This window comes from Colius striatus, chromosome 9, assembly GCF_028858725.1.
Source record: "Colius striatus isolate bColStr4 chromosome 9, bColStr4.1.hap1, whole genome shotgun sequence".
Classification (NCBI taxonomy): Eukaryota; Metazoa; Chordata; class Aves; order Coliiformes; family Coliidae; genus Colius; species Colius striatus.
This window is the reverse complement of record NC_084767.1, coordinates 14,868,579-14,889,578: the sequence shown is the minus strand read 5'-3', so window position 1 is coordinate 14,889,578 and position 21,000 is coordinate 14,868,579. Positions and strand designations below refer to the sequence as shown.

General features: G+C 44.2%; 1 protein-coding gene across 3 annotated transcripts in view; it reads right to left on the bottom strand.

The window, feature by feature from the left end:
- Positions 1-9,084: 9,084 nt before the first annotated feature.
- Positions 9,085-21,000, bottom strand: part of ADAMTS2 (ADAM metallopeptidase with thrombospondin type 1 motif 2) — a 189,350-nt gene continuing 177,434 nt past the window's right edge. For 2 of the 3 annotated variants that reach the window (XM_062002068.1, XM_062002069.1), the window contains 4 exons: positions 20,535-20,742; positions 19,572-19,701; positions 18,486-18,575; positions 9,085-14,176 (listed from right to left, as the gene is read on the bottom strand). In XM_062002068.1, the coding sequence (XP_061858052.1) occupies positions 13,713-14,176; positions 18,486-18,575; positions 19,572-19,701; positions 20,535-20,742 (892 nt within the window). In that variant the 3' untranslated portion in view covers positions 9,085-13,712. The remainder of the gene's footprint in view (positions 14,177-18,485; positions 18,576-19,571; positions 19,702-20,534; positions 20,743-21,000) is intronic. The other variant, XM_062002070.1, reaches the window with a different exon arrangement.

The following is a 21,000-nucleotide window of genomic DNA, read 5'->3' as shown; positions in this document are numbered from 1 at the left end:
GCATCCGGCTCCCTGCCTCCAGTCAGCTGATCCCGCTGCCTGTTTTGTTGCTGTTGCTAAATATAGCCCCGCTGGCTGCCTGCCCTGCCGAGAGCCCGCGGCTGCCAAGTGCCATGTAGCAGCAGGACAGCAAACGGGCTGCAGCGAGCCAGCGCCGTCCTGTCCCCAGCGGGATGCTCCGTGACACATCCCTGCCGCTCCACTGCCTTATTCCCGTTCCTCACGGGAAAGGCGAGTGCGGGGCCGTGGCAGGAGGGGCTGCCCGTGCTCTGGGTCGGGGAGTATGAGAAGACAAGAGGTAATATCACATTTCATTGCTGAAATCCCTAGATTTTTGGGCTGCTTTTGCTCTTTCTCTGCCTTATTTCGCGAGCAAATTTGTGCCACTTTGTCAGCATTGCCCAGAAGAACGGAGCGGGGGTGTGGAGGAGTGGGGATGTTTTGTGTGCTTGCAGCATTGTTATCGCTGCTCTCTTGTCTCGTTGCTCCCAGTTTTGACTGAGCCGTACATCCTCTGCAGAGGCGCGGCAGCAGCTGCACTGGCAGCCTTCCCCTCCCCGATCTCCCCTCCTCTAACCCCCCTCTCCCTGCTGTCCTCAGCATCGGCCTCGTTTGTGTTTTGCTGAGCTGGTGCCCACCGAGCAAGACCACACAAATGCATTTCAGCACATTGCTTTGCCAGGAGGATTGGCAGCAACTGACCTTCGGGTCTGTGAGCAGCAGGGATTTGTCTTTTGTTTTCTGCCTTATTGACAGGCTACAAACTGACTGCAATTCTCATATAACTCCAGTCTCTCTCTCTTGCAGCATCGCATAGGGTGGGGAGATGCATAGTTATTTCCTAAGGCCGTCCTCAGAGGGAGCTGGGGAACAACCACAATGCACATCCCTGTGTGACAAAGGCCAGAGAGCGTGACTGTGTTTCTGAACTCTGCTGCTCCTCACACCACCCATCCTGAGCTGCTGGGATGGATGGATGGATCAAGAGAAAAGCAGAAATCCTAGATTAAAAATCAATGCTTTAGTTTTAATGCAAATATTCCCAGTGTTACCAGCATTCAGGCTGGAATTGACTTTGGCTGCTCATTTGAACACCCAAGCCCATGCTCATCATCCAGGTTTTTTATCTCAAGTGAAAAGTAATAAGAGGCTCAAAGGACTTGTGCATCATCTCTTCAGGATATGGTTCAAAGCAGAAATTATTTGCTTTGTGGAAATAGCCACTGCTTAGCATTTAAGTGTGAAAGGTGTGCATGCTTAAGCTGTTTATCTGGCCTCTTAAACAGCTGAAGTCAGCTGAAATGACCCTCAACCTTCATGCATATAATTTTATAAAAGCAATGATCAGCTGGGCTTATGCTGTAGTAACAACCTGGTGCTTAGATTTCTCCTTCTTGCTTACAGGCACTGTAATTACCATAAAATACCAAAGAAACCCCAAAACCTCTCAGCTGGTCTAAGCAGCTGCAGTATGAAACTTAGGAAAGCCATTTCACGAGAAAAATCACTGATCTGGAAAAAAAGATCCATATGTGCAGATGAGTATAGGTATGTTCTCTTTATAAGACTCTTTGAGATAATTTCCCCTCCCTTGGAAAGTCCTTCCTCCTGGATGGAGATGTCTTTTTCTCAAAGACCGTGGGTTCCAATGGAGCAAGTAAAACCAAGGCTGTGGAAGGTTCCAGGTTGGCCATGACCACCCCATCTGGGAGGGCAGCAGCTCCCAGAGCAGCTGCATGAAGCTCTGGGTTGGGCTAGCAGGTAGCTGCCAGGGTCAGACGCCTCCTAAAGCTTTTCCATATCATTGTCCCTCTGCACTGCTTTGGTGGTGTCTGGTGGGACCTGGCAGCCTCCCCTGCAAGGATGGAGCTGCGGAGACCTCACACTCCCCACTGAGAAGCTGCCCGAGAGTCTCTACAGTGATCAAGGGCCTCACCAAAATGTGGTTAGGTGAGGTGCTTATGAAATTGCACTAAAACTAAGGGTTTGCAATAAAAATCCCTTCTGATTGAAAAAGATAAAAATCCCAACATATTGAAACAAGTTTCCTCCAGGCATCTGGTGTTACTGTAGGAAAACCACATCTGTTTGAATCCTTGTTACCAGAATTGCTCAGATACCCCCAGCATAAATGATTTGCTCTCTATCATTTTTTTCACATTCTTGATGGCATGAAGATTCAAATATGAATCTAAAAATACCAAATACAGCTTAAAAAGTAGCTATCATTAACCAAATGTAATTTACAATAATATTTTTTGACTTTTTACCTTGACCACAGCTGTTTGGTTTCCTCTTTGATCAAGCAGTCGCTCAAAAATCTGTTAAATAACAAAGGACAGACCTATGAATGTTCATTTGTCTCTCTGCAAAGCTGCCACAGGTGTCTTCCAAGCACTTCTGAGGACAGCTCTGGTTAAACCATCCCGGTCTCCTGTACTTATACCCCCAAGACAGCATGGTGAATCAGCATTCCTGAGTGCTGGAAAACAGTAACCAAATGGATCTATGGCAAAAAAAAACCCCAACTAGCAGCAACAGCGGTGGTGCCCAAGCTGCTGAGGAAAATGTGGGTTATTGGTTCTGCAAGGCTTGGTTGAGTGGCTGAGAATTGTTGGAGAGTTATTTTTCTGTTGGTTTTCTGTTTGTTAGCTGGTTTTTTTTTTGCCTCCAGTTTTGGGAAAAGCCTTGATTTCAAACAGTTTAGCAGAGTTACACAAGCATAACAGGCAGAACTTCTATGAGCATTTTTGTAGCTTTTTGATGCTTGGGAAAGCAAACCAATTAATCTTAATGGAGGAGCCTTAAATGGATATCAAAGTCAGTTCCCATTTTGGACGTTCTCAAATAAAATACTCTTCATCTTCACAAATAACTTGTGCTTTGGAATATTGCAAGGAATATTTATTTGAGGGGAAAAACAATCACCTTATGCTTTCCAAAGTAATGAATCTGTACAGAAGCAGGGAAGGAGTAAAAGCCCCTTCAGCCCTGTCTGGCAAACTGATACCCCTGTGGGTGCTGGGCAGCTGAGGTGAGCTCCCTGGATGTAGGTCAGGCTTGATGGCACCAATGTGACAGCTCAGTGATGCCACAGGGCTGCTCTGCTTGGGCCTGTGGTAACACTGCTGAGCCCTTGCACTCGGACACAGGCATCACTGCCCTGGGCTGCAGTAGCAAAATCCCAGCTTGAATGAAATCCCAGTTTCTGAGCTTCCACACTGGGAAGTTGTGCCCGCTGCCAAACTCAGGTCAAAAAGACACTAAACTGAAGGTCCATTCCCTCTCTTTCTGATTACAAGGTCCCCAAGGGACATTTAGGGTGCCAGTTTCAAGCTTTCCCAGTAAGTAGTAGAACTGTAAATTCACTTTTTTTTTTCTTTATTTTTAAACTTTTCCTTGTTGTGAAGCGGTTTTTACCCTGCTTGGCATCTCTGCTCACTTCTGCCCTCTCCTCCTGCCCTCCTGGAGCAGCTGCAACACCCCAAGGCACCAGCACCGCAAAGGCACTGATGCGCACGTGTTCCTGCCACGGTCCTGCCGTCAGAAAACAAGCCTTTTGGTAAACCAGCAAAGATTGTGAGTGATGCACGGTTGGGCAGTGCTGCCACCTTGCCGGCATCTCACAGCATGGCAGGGAGCGGCGTTAACGCTGGGCTGTGCTGGGGCGTTGGGTACCGGGTGAGTGTGACCCTGAGCACCTCCACGCTTCGTTGCAGCGAGCTGCTGCTCTCTTGCGTGTTTGTCATGAGAAGTTCCGGAGAGGAAAACTGCTTGACCTGGTTTGTAGTAAATTCTACATGATTAGTGTTCTCTAATTATAGCCCCTGGCCTGTTAACCTCTCATGCGTTGCAGTGAGCAGTAGCAAAGGTACTCCTGTGAACCATTAATGAGCTGGTTTTGTATTAACCAGCTGGAGCTGGGTGAAAGATGTGGCCCCCACATCTGTTGCCTCGGCTGCAGCTCACATAGTAGCTGGTGGCAGCTACTTGTCAGTGTACAAACACTGTCGTTGATTCACATAGATTTTCTGGAAATTACCAGGTATCTCTTAGTCTTTTGCAAGCAAGGAACTGTTTGCTGTAATTTAGGCACTCACTTGCCTTGGGATTTCTATTAAACTTGGAAAATGACTCCAGGGAGCCTTTGCTGAGAGTTTCCAGTCCATGCTGGTGTCATGGGTCCATCAGCCTGGGTCTCAACAGTGCTGGTTGCTCATGGCTGGCAGGGAGCTCAATGCCAGTGCAGGCTTTTCTTCCAAGTGCTTTGAAGTGTCAGAAAGTGCAAACCATGGTGGCTGCTTGCTGGTGACTTCCCCAGGGAATCCAGCCCAGGACATTTATTCCAAATCATACAAATATTTCAATCTTTATGTTATTACTATTCCACACAAGGTATCTTTGTATGCATGCTTTGTTCCATATATCTTTTTAGATTACAGAAATACACATCCAGACCCCAACAAAACACCTGACCATCCCAAAGGGCTTGAACAATGATGCAGTTTTGCCTCCTGAGTGCCCTCTGTGAGGTGGCTGGAAAGCTGCATGCTGTTGGTCATGGCATGGCCTAAGTGCTGCCAACACTTAGAGCCTTCTCCTGCTTGGGGTCCCACCAGACCCCATGTGCCACCAGCAGCCTGGGGTCAGCCTGAGTCTCTCACAGTGGCTGTCTGAAGCCAGAACCCATCAGAGTGGCTCGAGGATGAAGACAGTGGCTGGAAACTCTGAGAAACGTGTAGGAGGGAAGCAGTGAGCCCTGCAAACCCTGTTCTGTATTACAAGCAATGAGATGTTCCCTGCCAGTCAGGCCTTGCAGGAGAACTGCGCTGCACTTGCACAGCTCCTTTCCAAGCTCCCTCTGGCATTGCTGTCAAGGGAAAAGGGTCTAAACTAGCCCTGCTACTGACCCACCTCTCCTCATGCCAAAAATAAACCCAGATGCACCACAGTGAGAGTACAAATGCACCATGCAGAGGCATAGGTGGCTGTTCAGCATCTAGGAAACCTATATTTCCTTCCCTTTGCTCTGAAGACCTCAACCACACAGTCTATCTTTCATTTTTCAGGCCCTGGGATCTCCTTCTCCTAAACAGAGAGATCAATTTTACTTTGGAAGCTGCACTGGTTAGTTCCACAGACACCTCCCTGTCCTGGCACAGTTCATAGAGGACCCAAGCAATTCACATAAACTTGTCATAAACAACTTCTGTTGCATCAGAGAAGGTTCAATCATAAACAACTGCTGGAACATCCTAGTCACTTGCAAATAGAAATGGACCCTGTTTCACTGCATAAATGATTAGTTACAAACTGCTCAGGATTTGTCTGTTAATCCAAGCTACTGACTCATCGGTCAGTTAATGATAACCATCAGTGGAAAATCCTGCAATGTTACTACCCTCTAAACCTTCTGTTATCAGATGAAGCTGAGCTGTGTTTAGATGCCCTAAGAAACAGTTCTCCCAGAGAATAATTTAATTCATGAACTATTTTCTGTGGTTTGGATGGCAGGACTGATCACAGCTCTATCTCTCCACTGCAGCTGCTGTCTCTGTTTCTCTCCTCCAGGATTCATGCTTGTTTTTAAGACAAGCACAAAAGCATTTTTGAACATGTTCATGCTGTGATGGGGACTGAGCTGAGCAGGTTTGACACCATCTGGCCCTTCCTGCAACCCAAGAATGCAAAGAGCCTGCTTGCTTACTTGATTGAAGGATTTTTCACCCTATACCGAAACGCAGAGACTTGTGCCGTGCCACCATCTAGTGGTGACTCAACTAGAAACTCTGCATCTGGAGAGGCAAACAGCATGAGCAGATCCTCCGTCTCCGGCCTGCTGGGAACCCAAGTGCTGCTCAGGGTAACAGCGATGCAAAGTGCAATTTCCTCACCTCAGGCTGGTGGAAGTTCTCTGCTGCTGAAGCATAAAACCCAGCAGATTCACTGTGTTGACATTCCTCCTACATGTCATCCCGCCCTGCATCTCACTGCAACCAGTGTGTAGAAGTGCACTTGCAGCTGAGGGGGTTCTGCGGCTCCATCCCTGCTCGGCTTTGGAAAGCTGCTAATGAGGGAAGGATTGTGGAAGGGTAGCAGGGAAGGACAGTGAGGAAGGGTGCAGGAGAGCAGTGTACACACCCACACATCCACATGCTCACCTCCCAGCAGCTACAGGGGAAGTTTCCAGGCATCTAGCCCCTAGAAAGGCTCTGCACCATTTTTTGACCCCTGTGAGCAAAGCCAAGTGTTGAGCCAGCAGCTCCTGACTGGGGGCTGGAAATTACCCTGTGCCCATCCCCACTGTTTGAAGGGACAAACAGATTTGCACAGCACTTTGCAGGAGCTACATTCTGCTTGGTGTAATTGAGAATAATATGAATAATTACTTTCCTGGCCTGGAATTGCTTCTTTAACTGCTTTTCTTTATTTCTTTCCTTTTTCCAGAGAGTGCTCAGCGGAGGCAACCATGGGGTTCACAGAATCCCAGAGCATTGGGGGTTGGAAGGAATCTAGAGATCAGCTAGCTCACCTCCCTGCTAAAGCAAGTTCCCCTCCATCAGGTCACTCAGGAACGTGTCCAGGCGGGTTTGGAAACCTCCAGAGAAGGAGACTCCACACCCTCCCTGGGCAGCCTGTGCCAGGGCTCTCTCACCTGAACAGCAAAGACGTTTCTGTTCATGTTCCAGTGGAACTTCCCATGTTCCAGCTTGTGCCCATTACCTCTTGCCCTGTCACTGGGCACTGCAGAACAAAGACTGGCCCCATCCTCTCCACATCCACCCTTTAGGTATTTATAAATGTTGATAAGGTCTCTCTCAGCCTTCTCCTCTCCAGGGTAAACTGTCCCAGGTCTCACAGCCTTTCCTAGTCAGAGAGGTGCTCCAATTATCTGACTGTTTGCTTGTTTCTGCACCACCGAGCTGTAACTTCTTCTCCCAAGACAACAATATTTGCCCAAGGAGACTCTGGTTTACCAGCACAGGTTCCTTGCTCTGCCCATGCTACTTCTCACTGGTGTTAGTGGAGCTCTCAGCTGGGAAACTCCATCCCTATCCCATTCCTCCCATCTTTGCTGAACCAGCTGCCCTCAGGGTAACCCTGTAGGACCCATGACTGTCTGTGCACGAGCAAGGGATTCCCTTGCACATGAGGAAGGACAATATATGCACACACCATCAATTAACTCATGCTGAGTATCAAAGCTGAGCCCCTTAATAATGCCCAGCACCAGTCCACTTACAGTCTCAGCAGTGCATGGGTCAGTTTTACTCTCCCAAGGCCAGAACAGTGGTTCTCACGAAGACAGTGCAGTCGTCCCTCAGCACCTTTTCAGGATGGGGTCCTTGGGCACAGAAGACAGAGGCTGAAAATGTTGAGACCCACTTTGCAGTGGAATGTATGGTTTGGGCATTTGGCTTACGGCTTGCTGATGACGCATCCCACATAGTGGGTTTGCTTTTGTGAGGATGCCCAGAGCCAGGCATGGCTTCATGTTCAGAACTACAGTGTTTGGTTCTTGTTGATACCATGGGAGTAGGATACTGTACAGACATCATCTGTGTGAATGAGATAGAATGTTTGCCTGCATCTTTGCTGGTTTAGGATAACATTTCCTTTCCTTCCACTGCCAGAGAGCTTCTGCTCTAATGCACACGTTGCATTGAGCTGGGTAAATGAAGCCCAGCTAGTGATGTATTGTGGTGTTTAACCCACTGCGGTCCTGCATCTGGCTGCAGTGCCAGGCTTCCAAGAAGGAAGTTCTTATCTGCAATGAAACCCAAGCTGGGACTCAGTTTTGAGGACATAATGCCTTCAACTGGATGTGGCTCTTGACGCAAATGCTCATGGGGCTGTTCCCAAAGCACAGCTAACCAGGCTCACCCAGCTCCACGGCACATACCCACTTCCATCTTCATATACAGTTTGGAGAAAGAGATGTTAAGCCATCATGGGCATTCTGAAGCAGTGACAGTTCCCCAGCAGGGCCCAGGGGACCATTGCAATATTTCTCATTACAGATGAAGATTTTTAAGTAAACAAAAAGAATCTGTTGCCTGCATTTGCATTTGGCATCAGCCTCACACCAGGGAAATGGTGCTCAGGAGCTTTGACACCTGGAGGGCCCTGAGCTGCCCCAGTGCCTCTGTGTGTCATCTGTCACTTGTCATCTGTGATTTGTCATCTTTAGGCACTTCAGACATAGAAAGGAAGACAGAGGGTGATAGAAGGGGTGTTGGAAGTGTTTGACCCCAGCATGGGTGTTTCTTGTGTCTGGGGTATAGATGTGAGACCTTTCCCCATGGCCACTCAAAAATCTCACAATCTTCATGTTGGGAAAGCAAAAGTCAATTGTTACCAGGGCATTTAGGTAAATGTCTTTTCCATATTGCAAGTGCTGAGGTGGTTTGTTAACTGACCAAAGACACGTTGGGCCTGAATGCACTGCATGGTGCTATCTTAATAATCAAGGTAAGTGGAGATCTTTCAAATCCTCAAGCAACAAACCTCAATTAGATGGGAGAGATTCAATTATGCTTGAAAGGGAACCTGACTATGAGCATGCAGGATATGGCAGGAAAATGTATGCAAAAGAATTTCACAAAAAGGAACAATTATTTTATCACTAGGATGTGCAAAGTGAAATTTTCTCATCGGTTCTGAACAGAAGCCCATACGTGGACCTGGATGTAAAGACCAAATGTAAAGCCAAATGTAAGACTGAAAGCCTCAAGCAGATTTAAATGAATGTGATTCATTTCTGTGCACTTATCAGCTGAAGTTTTGGTCCAGTGACCTTGTGATATTTGGCCTTGGATAACAGATGTTGTAACAATGATGTAGGACTTTGGCAGCAAGTGTATCCCAACCTCACTCCATTAAGACAATTGGAATTGGTTTTGAGGCTGAAGGTGCCGGTTCTTCCTCCTGCAGCATCTCTGCATAGTGTTACTTCAATGAAAAAAACACAGGGAAAAGTCAAACACTTTGCAAAAGAACACAGACATTTGAATTTAATAAATTATAAAATTAAAGATTCTAATTTGTATATACATTTTTAATATACAAGAAATGGCTATTTATTGCAATTTCTGTTAAGGCATATGTAAGTGATCGGAAGTCGCATATAGATATTCAGATGAACATAGCTAATACTGCACATTGTAGGTGAGTAAATAAGACATTAAATGCATTATGTAATAAAATAAAACACAAAACCCTTTGAGTACTGGTAAAGCACCATTTCTAGAATTTTCAACATATCTGAAAGCATTCTATGGAGATGTTGTGATCCTCTAAATAGTGAATGGATATATGCATATAAAAAGTGATGCATTCATAGTAGATTACAGACTATTTTAAAGGAATGTTGGTGAAAAAAATGGCAGTAGATTGGAGCCAAAGGAACCAGAATTGGTTTGGGATCTTTTTTATTTTTTTTGTGAGGGGCTGTCATTTGGGTTTAAACTTCAGGCCAACAACAAAACGACAATTTAGAAAGTTGTGTACTTGCGTAGTTATATCACAAAATGCATTGCTCAATGGGAGCACATTGCTTTAGCTCTCAGATCTCTGAGGTGGTCTCTGCAGGACTATATTTACTTACAAATCTGCTTTAGTTTCTGGGGGTTATGTTACATTAAAATACCACTCTCTGCTAATTATGTCTCAAAATGCAGTACCTGGGCAACAGCAAAATGGTTACAGAGGACACACTATGATGAGGCTCCTGCCCAGCTACAGCATTGCAGAAAAGAGGAAACAGTGGTCAAAGTTCAACCAATGAAAAAAGATGACCAAAATTTCCACTGCATGACATGGAAAGTGAACAAAACCCCAGCTATTGGCTTGGGCTGCTTTTCTTTGTTTCCTAGTAGAAGTGAGGTACGTGTTCCTAGGAAAAAACCTTCACGGAGAACTGCTGAAAAAACCCACCTCCTGAAAAACTCAGGTCAGCTTGAAAAGAAGGCATCTTCCCTGGGCTGAAGAGAATTCTTTTTCCCTTATACAGCAAGACCACAAGGAGAAGGCAGCTGGTGGCTCTGCTCCACAAGGAGATGGACCAGCCTGTATCCATCAGTATCTCACTGTCTTGAGCCATCTAGGCTGAAGCTGCTCCTTCAAAATCATTTCAGTGTTCCCTAAATAACAGCTAGACAAATATTCAGTAGAATTAAACCCAGAAAGAAAGAAATCGAACTAAATGTCCCAAAAGGTGAGACTGAAAATGAAGCAATGCCACAGGGCATTGCCTTAAGTCCCTAATGAAAGCCAGACCTAGCATAGCACCATACGAGCCTTCTGGACACTGCTCCTGCTCTAAGATGCAGCAGAAGTTTCTACCTTATCTGGAAAAATGCTTGTGGTTTGTTTAATTGTGAACTAAATCACTCTAGAGAAAGAACAAAGCAGTCAACCTTCTGAGCTCTGAACCAGCTTTGCAAGTTCAGCCAGGGCGTCCATGCTGCATGTGAGCAAGTGAACCTCTGTGAATTGGCCTTGTCCTGCTTGCAGCAGTCTTGGCCACTGGGAGACACAGCTGGTAACGCTCAGCACAGAACCACACAGTCCTTTTAAAACTCTGGGTCACCACACTGTAACAGGCCTTTCCTTCTGCTGTTTGCAGAAAAGTCACCTAAAGTAGCACCAAAAAAAATTCTGTCCCACTTGCTCTTGGGACACAATGTAGAAGTTCTTTGGACAGAACAGACTGTTTGTAAGACAGCATTTAAACTGTGGGCACTCCCTCTTGGGGCATTTCTTTATATTGTCGAACTGACTAAGCCTATTCCAGAAGTAAAGGAAGAACAGAAGCTATTAGATGGGTTATCTCCTGGAGATCGGAGAAATAGGTCTCCACAAAGTCCCAGAGAGTAAGGCTGGTACCCTCCAGGCAGCAAATTTATACCTCCTCACTGAATAGCTTCAAGTCCCAACTCGTCTCTGCCCCTGGGTTCGTGAGGGTTTTTTTCCTAAGTTTACCACACGCTTGGATGTGCTTCTAGGCTATGAAAAAGCTGGGGGGTGTGGTTTATTTTTATTGTCCACAGAGCTAGAAGAAGGGTAATAACCTGAAGAGGAAAAGATGAGTTTTACACAAACCACATCTGTGTTAAGGAAACATGGAAGGCAAGAAATACTCACCCTGTCTACAGGCTGGGAGTCCAGCTACAGCTTGTGTCTGCCATGCCATGGCACAGCAGATGGAATGATGCTGATTTAGACACATCTTCCTTGCTTATAAATAGCACGGTGGGTTGCTTATTTTCCTTTCAGTGCTCACTGCCACATTGGTCTGTTTTGCACAGATGTGACCTGACCTTACACTGTTACTAAAACCTGACCTGTCTGTAGGCAACCCCAAATCTCTTGGCACAAGGCTTCTAGGGCCAGCATTGGGCTTGCCTGTGCATGGTGGCTCTGTAACAGCAGGCAGGCTGTGCAGCAAGGCTGCAATGAAAGAAGGCTACCAAGTGGGCAACCAAAGATAAGCAACTTACAACTGCAGGAAAATCTTAGTGTCTCATGAGCTAAAGTCTGGGGTGAGGCTCCCGCTGCTGCCCCAGACAACTGCTGCTCAATGCTGCCAAACTGCGGAGATTTAGTTTTGCTTTTCAGAACCAGAACTGATTACTTTCTTGCTTACATTGGCTGCTGCTTTCACATCTGCTTGGCCCAGGAGGTGTTCCCTAGTGCTCTGAACATTTACCAGGCCTGTTGAAGCTTCCTGGTCTTCGTGGTCTTCAGTGTAACTCTCATCCCTGTACTCGCTGAGCTGCTCCTACACACTCACGCAAGTGTATCGTCCCAGTCCTCTGTAAGAAGGCACGCTTGATGCCATCACACCAGTTGAAAACATCTCTCTCTCTGCTTGGTCTACTATCTTTATAAAGTATTTTCTTAAACCATGTCTCATCCTTCAAAGACTTCTGGCCACAGTACAGGCCAGAACAGTTCAACGTCTCTCTCAGTGCTGAAAAGACCACTGTTCTCGCAGGCTCTCCCCTCCCTTCGAGCAGGACTTTCTGGTTTTAGAGAGGAGACCAGGCAGCTCATTCAGTCATGGTGGTCAAGGGCAGAAGGCAGGGTTGCAGGAAGCCATGTGTGGTTCACCTTGCAGTATTTCTGAAGCTCTTTGCCAGAAACTGGGTCACAGAAGAGCTTATGCATTGCTGGAAACTCTGCACATTTCCAATAATTACATGACTGTACATAGAGGCTTATTATTGGCCCTGCTTCAAACTACAACCAACTCAGGCTGGAGGATGAAATCTTGCTCTCAGACTGGAAAATCTGAACTAAGAGCCATCAGATCTTCCTAGTGGTAAAGGAAGGATTTCAGGGAAGCCCTGGGTTCTGCAGGAGGTTTACCAGCAAAGAGGAAACAAATGCAAGAGTCCAAGCCAGGAGACAGGACTAAAACTGCTTAGATGCCACTCACAGCAGGAATTAGTTCATGCTTCTCATCTCTGTGGTATTACAGCCAAGCTGACTTCATCTTCTGATCTCCAATCAGGACCTATGAAAACCACGATGACCCTGAGGGGAAAGGAAGTACTCAAAGGGCTATCAGGTTATACATCTTTAAGTTTCTAGCAGACCTGGTACTGTGAGTACATGTGTGGATGTGCATGGATGTATGTGTAGATGTAAAGGCACAGCAAACAATTGCTCACTTTTGCACCAATAAAGCTGTCTTAAGGAAAGGAAGAGAATACAAAATTATTTCCTCAAAAAAACCCCTCATCCTATGGGAGGAAAAAAAAAGTTTTCTTAACAAAGCACCAAAGACAAGACAACAAGAATCCAGTCATCTTTAAGTTAAACGGTACGTGGGTAGACAAAAAATCAAACCAATAAAAAAAGCACCAACCAACAAAGATCACTGAGGCTGTTGTGTTACAGGAACTTAAAGACTCTAAAAAATATGGATAATTGTAAACAGAAAGACTACGATGTTGTCAGTCCAAGTTGGCCGGATCTACTCTACTAAATGTCTTGCAGGTATTCGGAAGTTTAGGAGAATCCTTTGAAATTGTTTATGGAAATATGTAAACTACTGTTTGCCAGGTTTTAATTTACACATAAATATACGTCTACAGAATTTTCTATATCATTTTTTACCCAGTCCCGGCTAAGAAAGCTACAAAAGCACATGCCTCGCTGTGCAGCTGCTCTACCAAAGTCAACTAAACTTAGTCTGGCATGTCCTTAAGGACCTTCCCAAACCAGGGGCTGAGTTAGTGCCCAGATTTATGCAATGCACAAAAACATCACAGGATTGCTGGCACCTGCTTGTCAGTGTTCAAGGGATTTATTATATCTTGGGACTGTTTTCCACCACCCTAAGTGTAACTCCCATTACTATTCCCAAGCAGTTTTACACAGGCATAGAAGAGTTTGAAAAGCCCATAAAACAAGAAACCTGCTAACCTGCCCTAGGTATTAGGGTTTGTTTGGATTCAGTGAAACACTGTCACTATATTGCACTAATACTCTACCCTACCCTGACAACCTGGCTGTCAAAGACTTCAGATTAGCACTTTCAAAACAATCTGTCATTTCCATGTATAGTAGGCTTTAGAACTTGGCATCTCTGCCGTAGCACCACTTTGATTTTTCCCCATTTTCAGTCTCTGTGACATGGGCAATACTATGAAGTTGGTAACATCTCTATAAGAGAAAAACGTTGTTTGAGCCGTGTTTCCATTTTAGTTTATTTTTCTAAGAGTCTCTTTTTTCCTTTTCTCAGCAATCAGCTCCTGAATTCTTTGATTCCTCGTCCTTTCATAAGGTATCCTCCTCCGTGTAATGATGTTGTGCTGTGATACTTCATTATCCAGCCCATCGATTTTATAGGGAACATCAACCGCATTGATTTCTGGGTGCTCCTCAGTTGCATTGGAAGGAGGTGCACGTGTTTTGGAAACACGAGGAGGGCTGGTGGCAGACTGTGTGGTGGACACTCCCATGGGAGGGCTGAGGGTTGTCAGGAGCTCCTCCTCAATGACATTATTCTTATTTATGTTAGAATCAGTTACATTGTCTTCCTCTGTTATGTTGCTGTATATAATGCAGGACTTGCAGCACAGCTTATTGTAACTGGGTATCGAGCAGTAACGAGAGAGAACCTCCATGCGACAGAACATTGACTTGTCTCCTTGACAATGTTCTTCTGAAAGAAAAAAGGGGAACAGATAAATAAAGAGCATCCTCGTGTTAATCATAAAAAGAAACACAGCTGAAGCTTTGGCAGTGGGCAGAGGGTTTGGTATTTAAAGTAGGATGGGAAACTGGCAAACGAGCTCTCTATAAGCAGAAGCAGGCTTAATATTAAACCCAAAACCTGACTCACTTGAAGGGATGCAAAAGCTGATGTGAACTCTGTACCAGCCCCACAGACCAGAACACTAATTTTTGGCTTCATGTTCTGCAAGTGGTACCCCGAGGACCGTGCAGCCATGATGACATGCGTTCCTTCCTTAGCTTAGGGTTCAAAACACACCGATAGTGCTGTGTTGTTGCCACTTTTAATGCTACATTAAACCCCAAGAAAGTCATCAAGGATAATACTGAGAAGCCTTTTTTTCCATCTTTGCTCCTTTAAACTCTTTTCTGCGGTCTAACAGTGACTAACCAGGGGTCATTTAGATTTATCTGGGCTGTCTCAGTAGAGTGAAGGCTGATTTCTGTGTGTACCATGTAACTCTCAGAATTGATTTATCTCCCATTAGAGTGATTTTTAATTTCTTTTTTTTGGCCAGGTGCCTCTATTCTGAAAACAGCAGCACTGCCTGAGGAAGTCCCTTGCTTGAGGGACATGGTGCATTTAGCATAAGGCTTTTCTCCTCCTCCTAGAAGGGAGATGACATTTTCAAAACAACAAACTCCAGTGCAATTAAGCTAAGTCAGTCCATTAATGACTGGGAGACTCAGTAACAAGTCCTTATTTTTGTGTCACTGATTGGAAAGCTGTAATAGAAGAAAAAGAATGATAACTGACAGGTTTTAAGCTGTTGATAGCTGCACTATCATACAGGTGTTACAGCAGATCCTGATCTTGCTGAAACAAAGGTGGCAAAACGTAGCCTAAGACACTAAAGGTGAACTGATCAGTATTTTACTGTCTGAGAAACATAAACAGAAGCCTACTCAAGAGATTATGCAAGCCCCTGTGATTTCTGCCCAGAGGAGGTGGAAGACCATACAAATCAGCAGAGGATGGATATTGAGGAGTTCGCAGGCTCCTTGGAGGGAGAGCTAGAGCTACTTGTCCTTCATCCTACATACGTGCTCTATAGCTCCTGTGCCTCCAGGCTGAAGTGGTGGAGCCAGGAACTACCAGGAAAAATCCCAACATGCAGCCTACTCTGAAAGAAAGAGGAGTCAGAGGGCTTGTAGGAGAGGGCTGAGGAGAAAGGCAGACTGGCCAACATGGGGCAGAATCAGCAACAAAAATATTTCCTCTGTGACCAGAGTGCTGAGGTAGAGATGAAATCACTTCTGCCTCTCTCCCTGCTCTTACTACATTTCCATCTGCTCTTACAGTAAAGGATGAGTAACTCAATCGCTCCTTATTTAGATTGTAGCCGATGGCAGGCAGCGTGCTCAAGTAAGTGTGTTACTGGAGCTCCTATTTCACCTCCCTGCTCCAATTGCTGACTTACCCTGTCAGCAGCCTTACAGCAAAGTATAGAACCAGAGCAGATTCAGAGATACCAAGTGAACTCAGAAAGCGTCAGTGTTGCCTCTTCACTCATCCTCAGTTAACAAAATAGGGCATTATAGGTGTTTAATTGGCAAACATATCAGTCTAAAATAACCTAACAACTGTTGCTGCTGCTGCTTTAAAATGCCAGTGTTAGCTGAGGAAGGTGGAAACACCCTCCTTGCATTGTATTTATGCCCCAATTGTTGCATTTGTTGCAGAAAAGGCAAAATTCTGGTTCCTGTTTTTACATATGTCAATTCTTTTTCATATTTTTCAAATGCTAAACTGAGATGCTGCTGGAAATAAAGAAAAACTTCCTCAGGAACCTAAGAATAGTACCTTGGTTTCGGAGACATTTTCAAGCCAGTCTTTAAGAGCTGGAACTGTTTATCTCTGCATGCACAACTCTGTACAAAGAACTGCATGTCCCTATACATCTTTACATATATTTTTACATACCACATAGAGTCACTTTTGAACATTTTGCCTTGTATTGCACGACCTTAATGCAAACTTCTCCAAATGGCAAAATAAAAGCCAACAGATATAACATTTAAACGTTGTTTCAACAAGGCAGATCTGTTCTTGGCTTTGTAAGAATCACTAAAAGCGCCTTTAGAAAAATGCCTTTTTTCCTGTCAAAAATATACAACGTCAAGCTTAAAAAACGCATGAAAATGAAACTGAATTATGCAATACATTTGGTAACACCTGATAAGTTATATAAATAAACTCCATAACTTACGAATGTCAGAATGACATTTTTATCCTCAATCCAAACCAAAAATAGCCAGATTTGCTGAACTTTTATTTATTTTTACTTGCAGTATGCATGACAGACTGGAAGTATATCTTCAAAACATCAGTAAGAAAAAAATAAATCAGTTTCACAGTCACTTTGGTACACATTAGTCTCATAAAAAAATATTGAAAAGCAAACTGAATTGGCACATCTTTAATATTATGTTAAGTACATACAAAACACTAATAAAATATCCCTGATAAACCAAAGTGCATATAGACATAGTGCACAATGCCCAGATACCTTATTGCACCATTCTCTATAGCCACCCATCTCTTGAAACATCACTAAACATTGTCTATTTAAAGGTAACAGTCATGAATATATTTATACAGTTAAACACCAATTATTTTACATAACAGTATTCAGTGCCAGATACGTGTCTTTGCTTTTTCACCTTGTCATGTAAGTTGTTAACATGTTTCAGAAAATTGTCATATTAACAGCAAAATTTAAATATGTGATCACATGATAATGACAAGTTTGAAGTGCTACACTGTTGACGACCCAAAGATTCAAATATGCCACTTTTCCCAAGAACATGACCAATGCAATAAGGTAGTAATTTGCTGCAAGACTGCGGTTTGAAAAGTTGATAACGCTTCCACTATTGGTACTGACTGTCACAAACAGGTCTCTGACTCGTGAATTCCAAATCTTCAACACAAACACGGCAGGTGAGGCAAGAATGCCAGTTAAATTTCACTAAGTCAGGTCACAGTCCTGTCTTGATGAAGATATGGATATGCACTGTGCAAATTAACCTCAGATTAAATTTGCTGCCTTCTAATAGTTATCATTCAAGTAAAAACACTCCATATGAAGATTAACTCAAGGTACCAGTGTACTGTTTATATTTAAAGCTGGATCTGGTAAATTAATGCCATTTACATTTCAACATTAAGGCATTTTTCTAAAATTCTTCTTCTAAGCAAAAAAGCAATAAAAATTGAGGTAATTCTGTAGTATTTCACACTGTTATGTTTGCCAGTTGACACATCTATAGAGCATACACACACACGCACACATACAACCGCATCAGTCAAGTCAGACATGCACATGGTGAAAAAAGACCAAGGATGTAATGAGTATAAACAGCTCCGTGCTGAGCAGCTGGAGAAATTGTAGTCAATGAAAACATCGTATTGCCTCTGCCAGGCTAAGGAAAACACCACCACGCAACCTTCAACGTGGACCATGCCTGTTCTGCTTCGAGTTTGCTTCTGAAGCATGCAAAACTGGCAAAAATTGTGCGGCAGGAAAAAATGAATGCAGCTTTCCTCAGGGGAAAATCTTTCAAACCACCACCAAGACTTTGGCAAGAGCCGATGGTGTCATAGCACAGGGAAGAACCCACAGAAGCTTATGCTTCCCAGTGAGCCCTCCAGGGGTTAGAAACATAAATGTGAGGGGCAGGAATAAAAAATGGGCAGTGAGGGTGAGTAAAGCAATGGCATCGCAAAAGGAAAATGGAATGAAGAAATTCTTTCATTCATTAGACTACCCTGTCAGCAAACTGAAACTAGAGAGTTATGAGACTTAGGGGTTTTAGATAAAGGAGAACTTTAGCACTACAAGGTGTCATTATTGTGATGTGATCACATTCACAATAAGTTCTCAGTTTTGCTACCAAACTGAACATCGTGAACCAGTAACAGCCTTTTTTCACCATCACCAAGCAACAAGCAAACCGATCCCAGCTCCCTTTCAGAGGGCTGCAACATACTGTGGAGATCCAACTTCACACATCCAACACTTCAAGACCTCCACCGCCAGTGCTACGCAAGCTCCAGAGAAGAAAGACACCGAGCACCAAGTGCCTGGTGTGAAAAAAGATTCAGCCCAAGATTTAAACTTGGCAAAGTCAAGGGAACTTTCCGCATAGAGAGAAGAAGAGAGCAAAAGGCAAAGTCCACACTCGATGTGGCATGCATTTAAGGGCAAAGGCAGAGTTATAAATGGGTCTTTTACTTGAAGATATTTTCTGGATGGGGTAGTCTGGATCGGGTCTTGACAGCCATTGTATCATGTAGGTTTTCTTTGAAGGATCAGAAACATTTCCTTGAATAAAGGAAAGAGAAAAAAAACACAAGATGTAACACAACATATGTTAGCATTAAGTAGTGGAGCTGTCAGAAGTGGATAAGCTAAGAGATTGTGTGGGCTCTGACAGGGAAGGAGCCCAGGGAAGGATTATGACAAGGTTGTGTAGTTTGGGGCAGAAGGTGCTGTTTTCCCAGTTTGCTATGACATGTGCCCAGCACTTGATGGCCAACACTGAAGACAGCCTGAAAGCCAGTTCTCCAGCAGTACTTCTCACAGTAACATTAATAATGTCCTAAGGTACATCCAGTCTAGTTTAGTTATACTGTTTCTTTAAAATCCTTCTATTTGAGACCATAATTGATAGCTTGGTTCTAATTAACTAGGAATCAAAAGCTACCCTGAGAAATAAACCAGGAACAAAAGAAAAATATACATCACTATAGTCAGTAAAATGATCTCACAAGTATCATTTGCAAATAGATTAAAATCTATTGAGGATAAAGGCATTAGTGTCCTGGATTAAGTGGGAACAAATTTATTATAGCTTTAAAAAACTGAGTTAGATAACTCTTGAAGATAACTTGCACTTGACCAAATGGAAAAGAAGGCTGGAAATGTGGGGAAAGCAAAGAGGCATCTTTGTACATGATGCCCTTGGTTAGCCACAATCCAGCAGCCCCTTGCCAAGCCCAGCGCAACTCAGGGGCACAGGTCTGGGCTGAGGCAGCATTTCTCACCCAGGGAAGCTGTTGTCTGCTGGCTAGATCCATCCAACACTGCTGTGCTGAGGTCTGGCCCAGCCCCTCATACTGTCTTGGGACAAGCAGAGCTTCCCACCATGAGAAGAGAGCAATCACATTGGAAATTCTGCTCAGAATGGGCTATTGGAGAACTGCCACCCCAGCCAGATGCAACAAATGAGTGTAAGTCTGATGAAGGCATTTGAAATAAATGTAACCAATATAATTGTTTTTCAGCAAGTAATATATGCTAGAGAAGACAATCACTTACTTAGACATGGAGGTTGTCTGCAAATCCTTACAGTCTCTGGTTTATTTTCTTTACAAAGACCAACAGCATTGTCCCTGGTGCGGCACAGGACTGGGCGATCCTGCGTGCCATTGCCACAGCTGACAGAGCACTGAAAGGAGATGAACCAGTTAGAGCACAGCTCTTTGGAAACAATGGATTAGAAATTAGTTTTTTAAATTTTAAAGCACTGCCCTTGACTCGAGCCAACATGGCACTTGAACCACTGCAGTATCTACAGTCACCAAGCAAGTGGGAGAACCATTGCTTTTTGTGGTACACTAGTAACTGTGAAACACTCCAAGAAAGAGCTTATGGTCTGAGCTCTTGACACTTGTAACAGGAATCACTGAATTCTGTTTTGCCCACAGCAATGGCAAATAAACCAAGCAGAATGGAAGTTGCTCCATGAACAGGTGCACTGTGTTTCCTTAGAAAACTGTCCTTTGGCTTACAGACAGAACCTTATGAGATCAAGTAACTACATCTGCTGAAGGCCTTTATATCAAAGATGCTTGCAGACTTGAATCTTCCTGAGTGTTGGTATGTAACTTCCTTCACAGTATCTAAACACTTTAAAGAAAATAAAGCAGTGATAAAAGAATTACTTGCCCTGCTCTCAGCTTTATCCAACAGGTAAATAACTGTGAGCAGAATAAAGAGCTGGTAAAAGTCAGCTTTCCTGATGTTGCCATCTTATCTGGGTGTCTCACGAGGTCTAGATGATCCAGCATCACCACAGGATGGCTTTACTGGCTGTTTCACTGCTGCCATTTAACTCACTTTCTGTGGCATTAGTAGCAGTGGAAGCAAAACACCCTCTGTGTAGGTACTAGTTTATCGTCGTGTCAATGCATTTGAACAGAAAGCACAGAAAAAGCACCAAGATTTTCTCCCTTGCATTGTAAGCAATTAGTTGCTTGAGACTTCCAGAAAGAGACTGACCTGTGACCAGGACCCTATTCTCCACTGTGCTGGGCAGAGCTCCCGGTTGCAAGGCCTCCTGCCTTCCGGACGGTCGTTGTTGCAGTACTTGGTATGAACAGATCGGTTTGTATTATCATGTAGGGGTTGGATGCATCGGACAGATCGTACTTGATATCCTGTTTTCCCACAACTTTTGCTGCAAGGCTCCCATTCTCCTGTAACCCATCTGGGGCAATGATAAAGAAGAGTATGTCAGGTTAAATTCTCTCACCCCTAAATTAAGTGAGTGCAAATTGTCTGTTGAATTGTAACTGCTACATGCACAGGTTTAACAGGATGTTAATACTAGTTCTGATACAGAAAAAGAAGAAGATATGAAAACCCATAAAGGTTTTTTGACTGTGTCCCTGAATAAGACCTAGGTCTTTAAAATGTCTTTCTCAGTATCTCTGAGACAAGTATTATTCTTACTTTGCTCCATTTG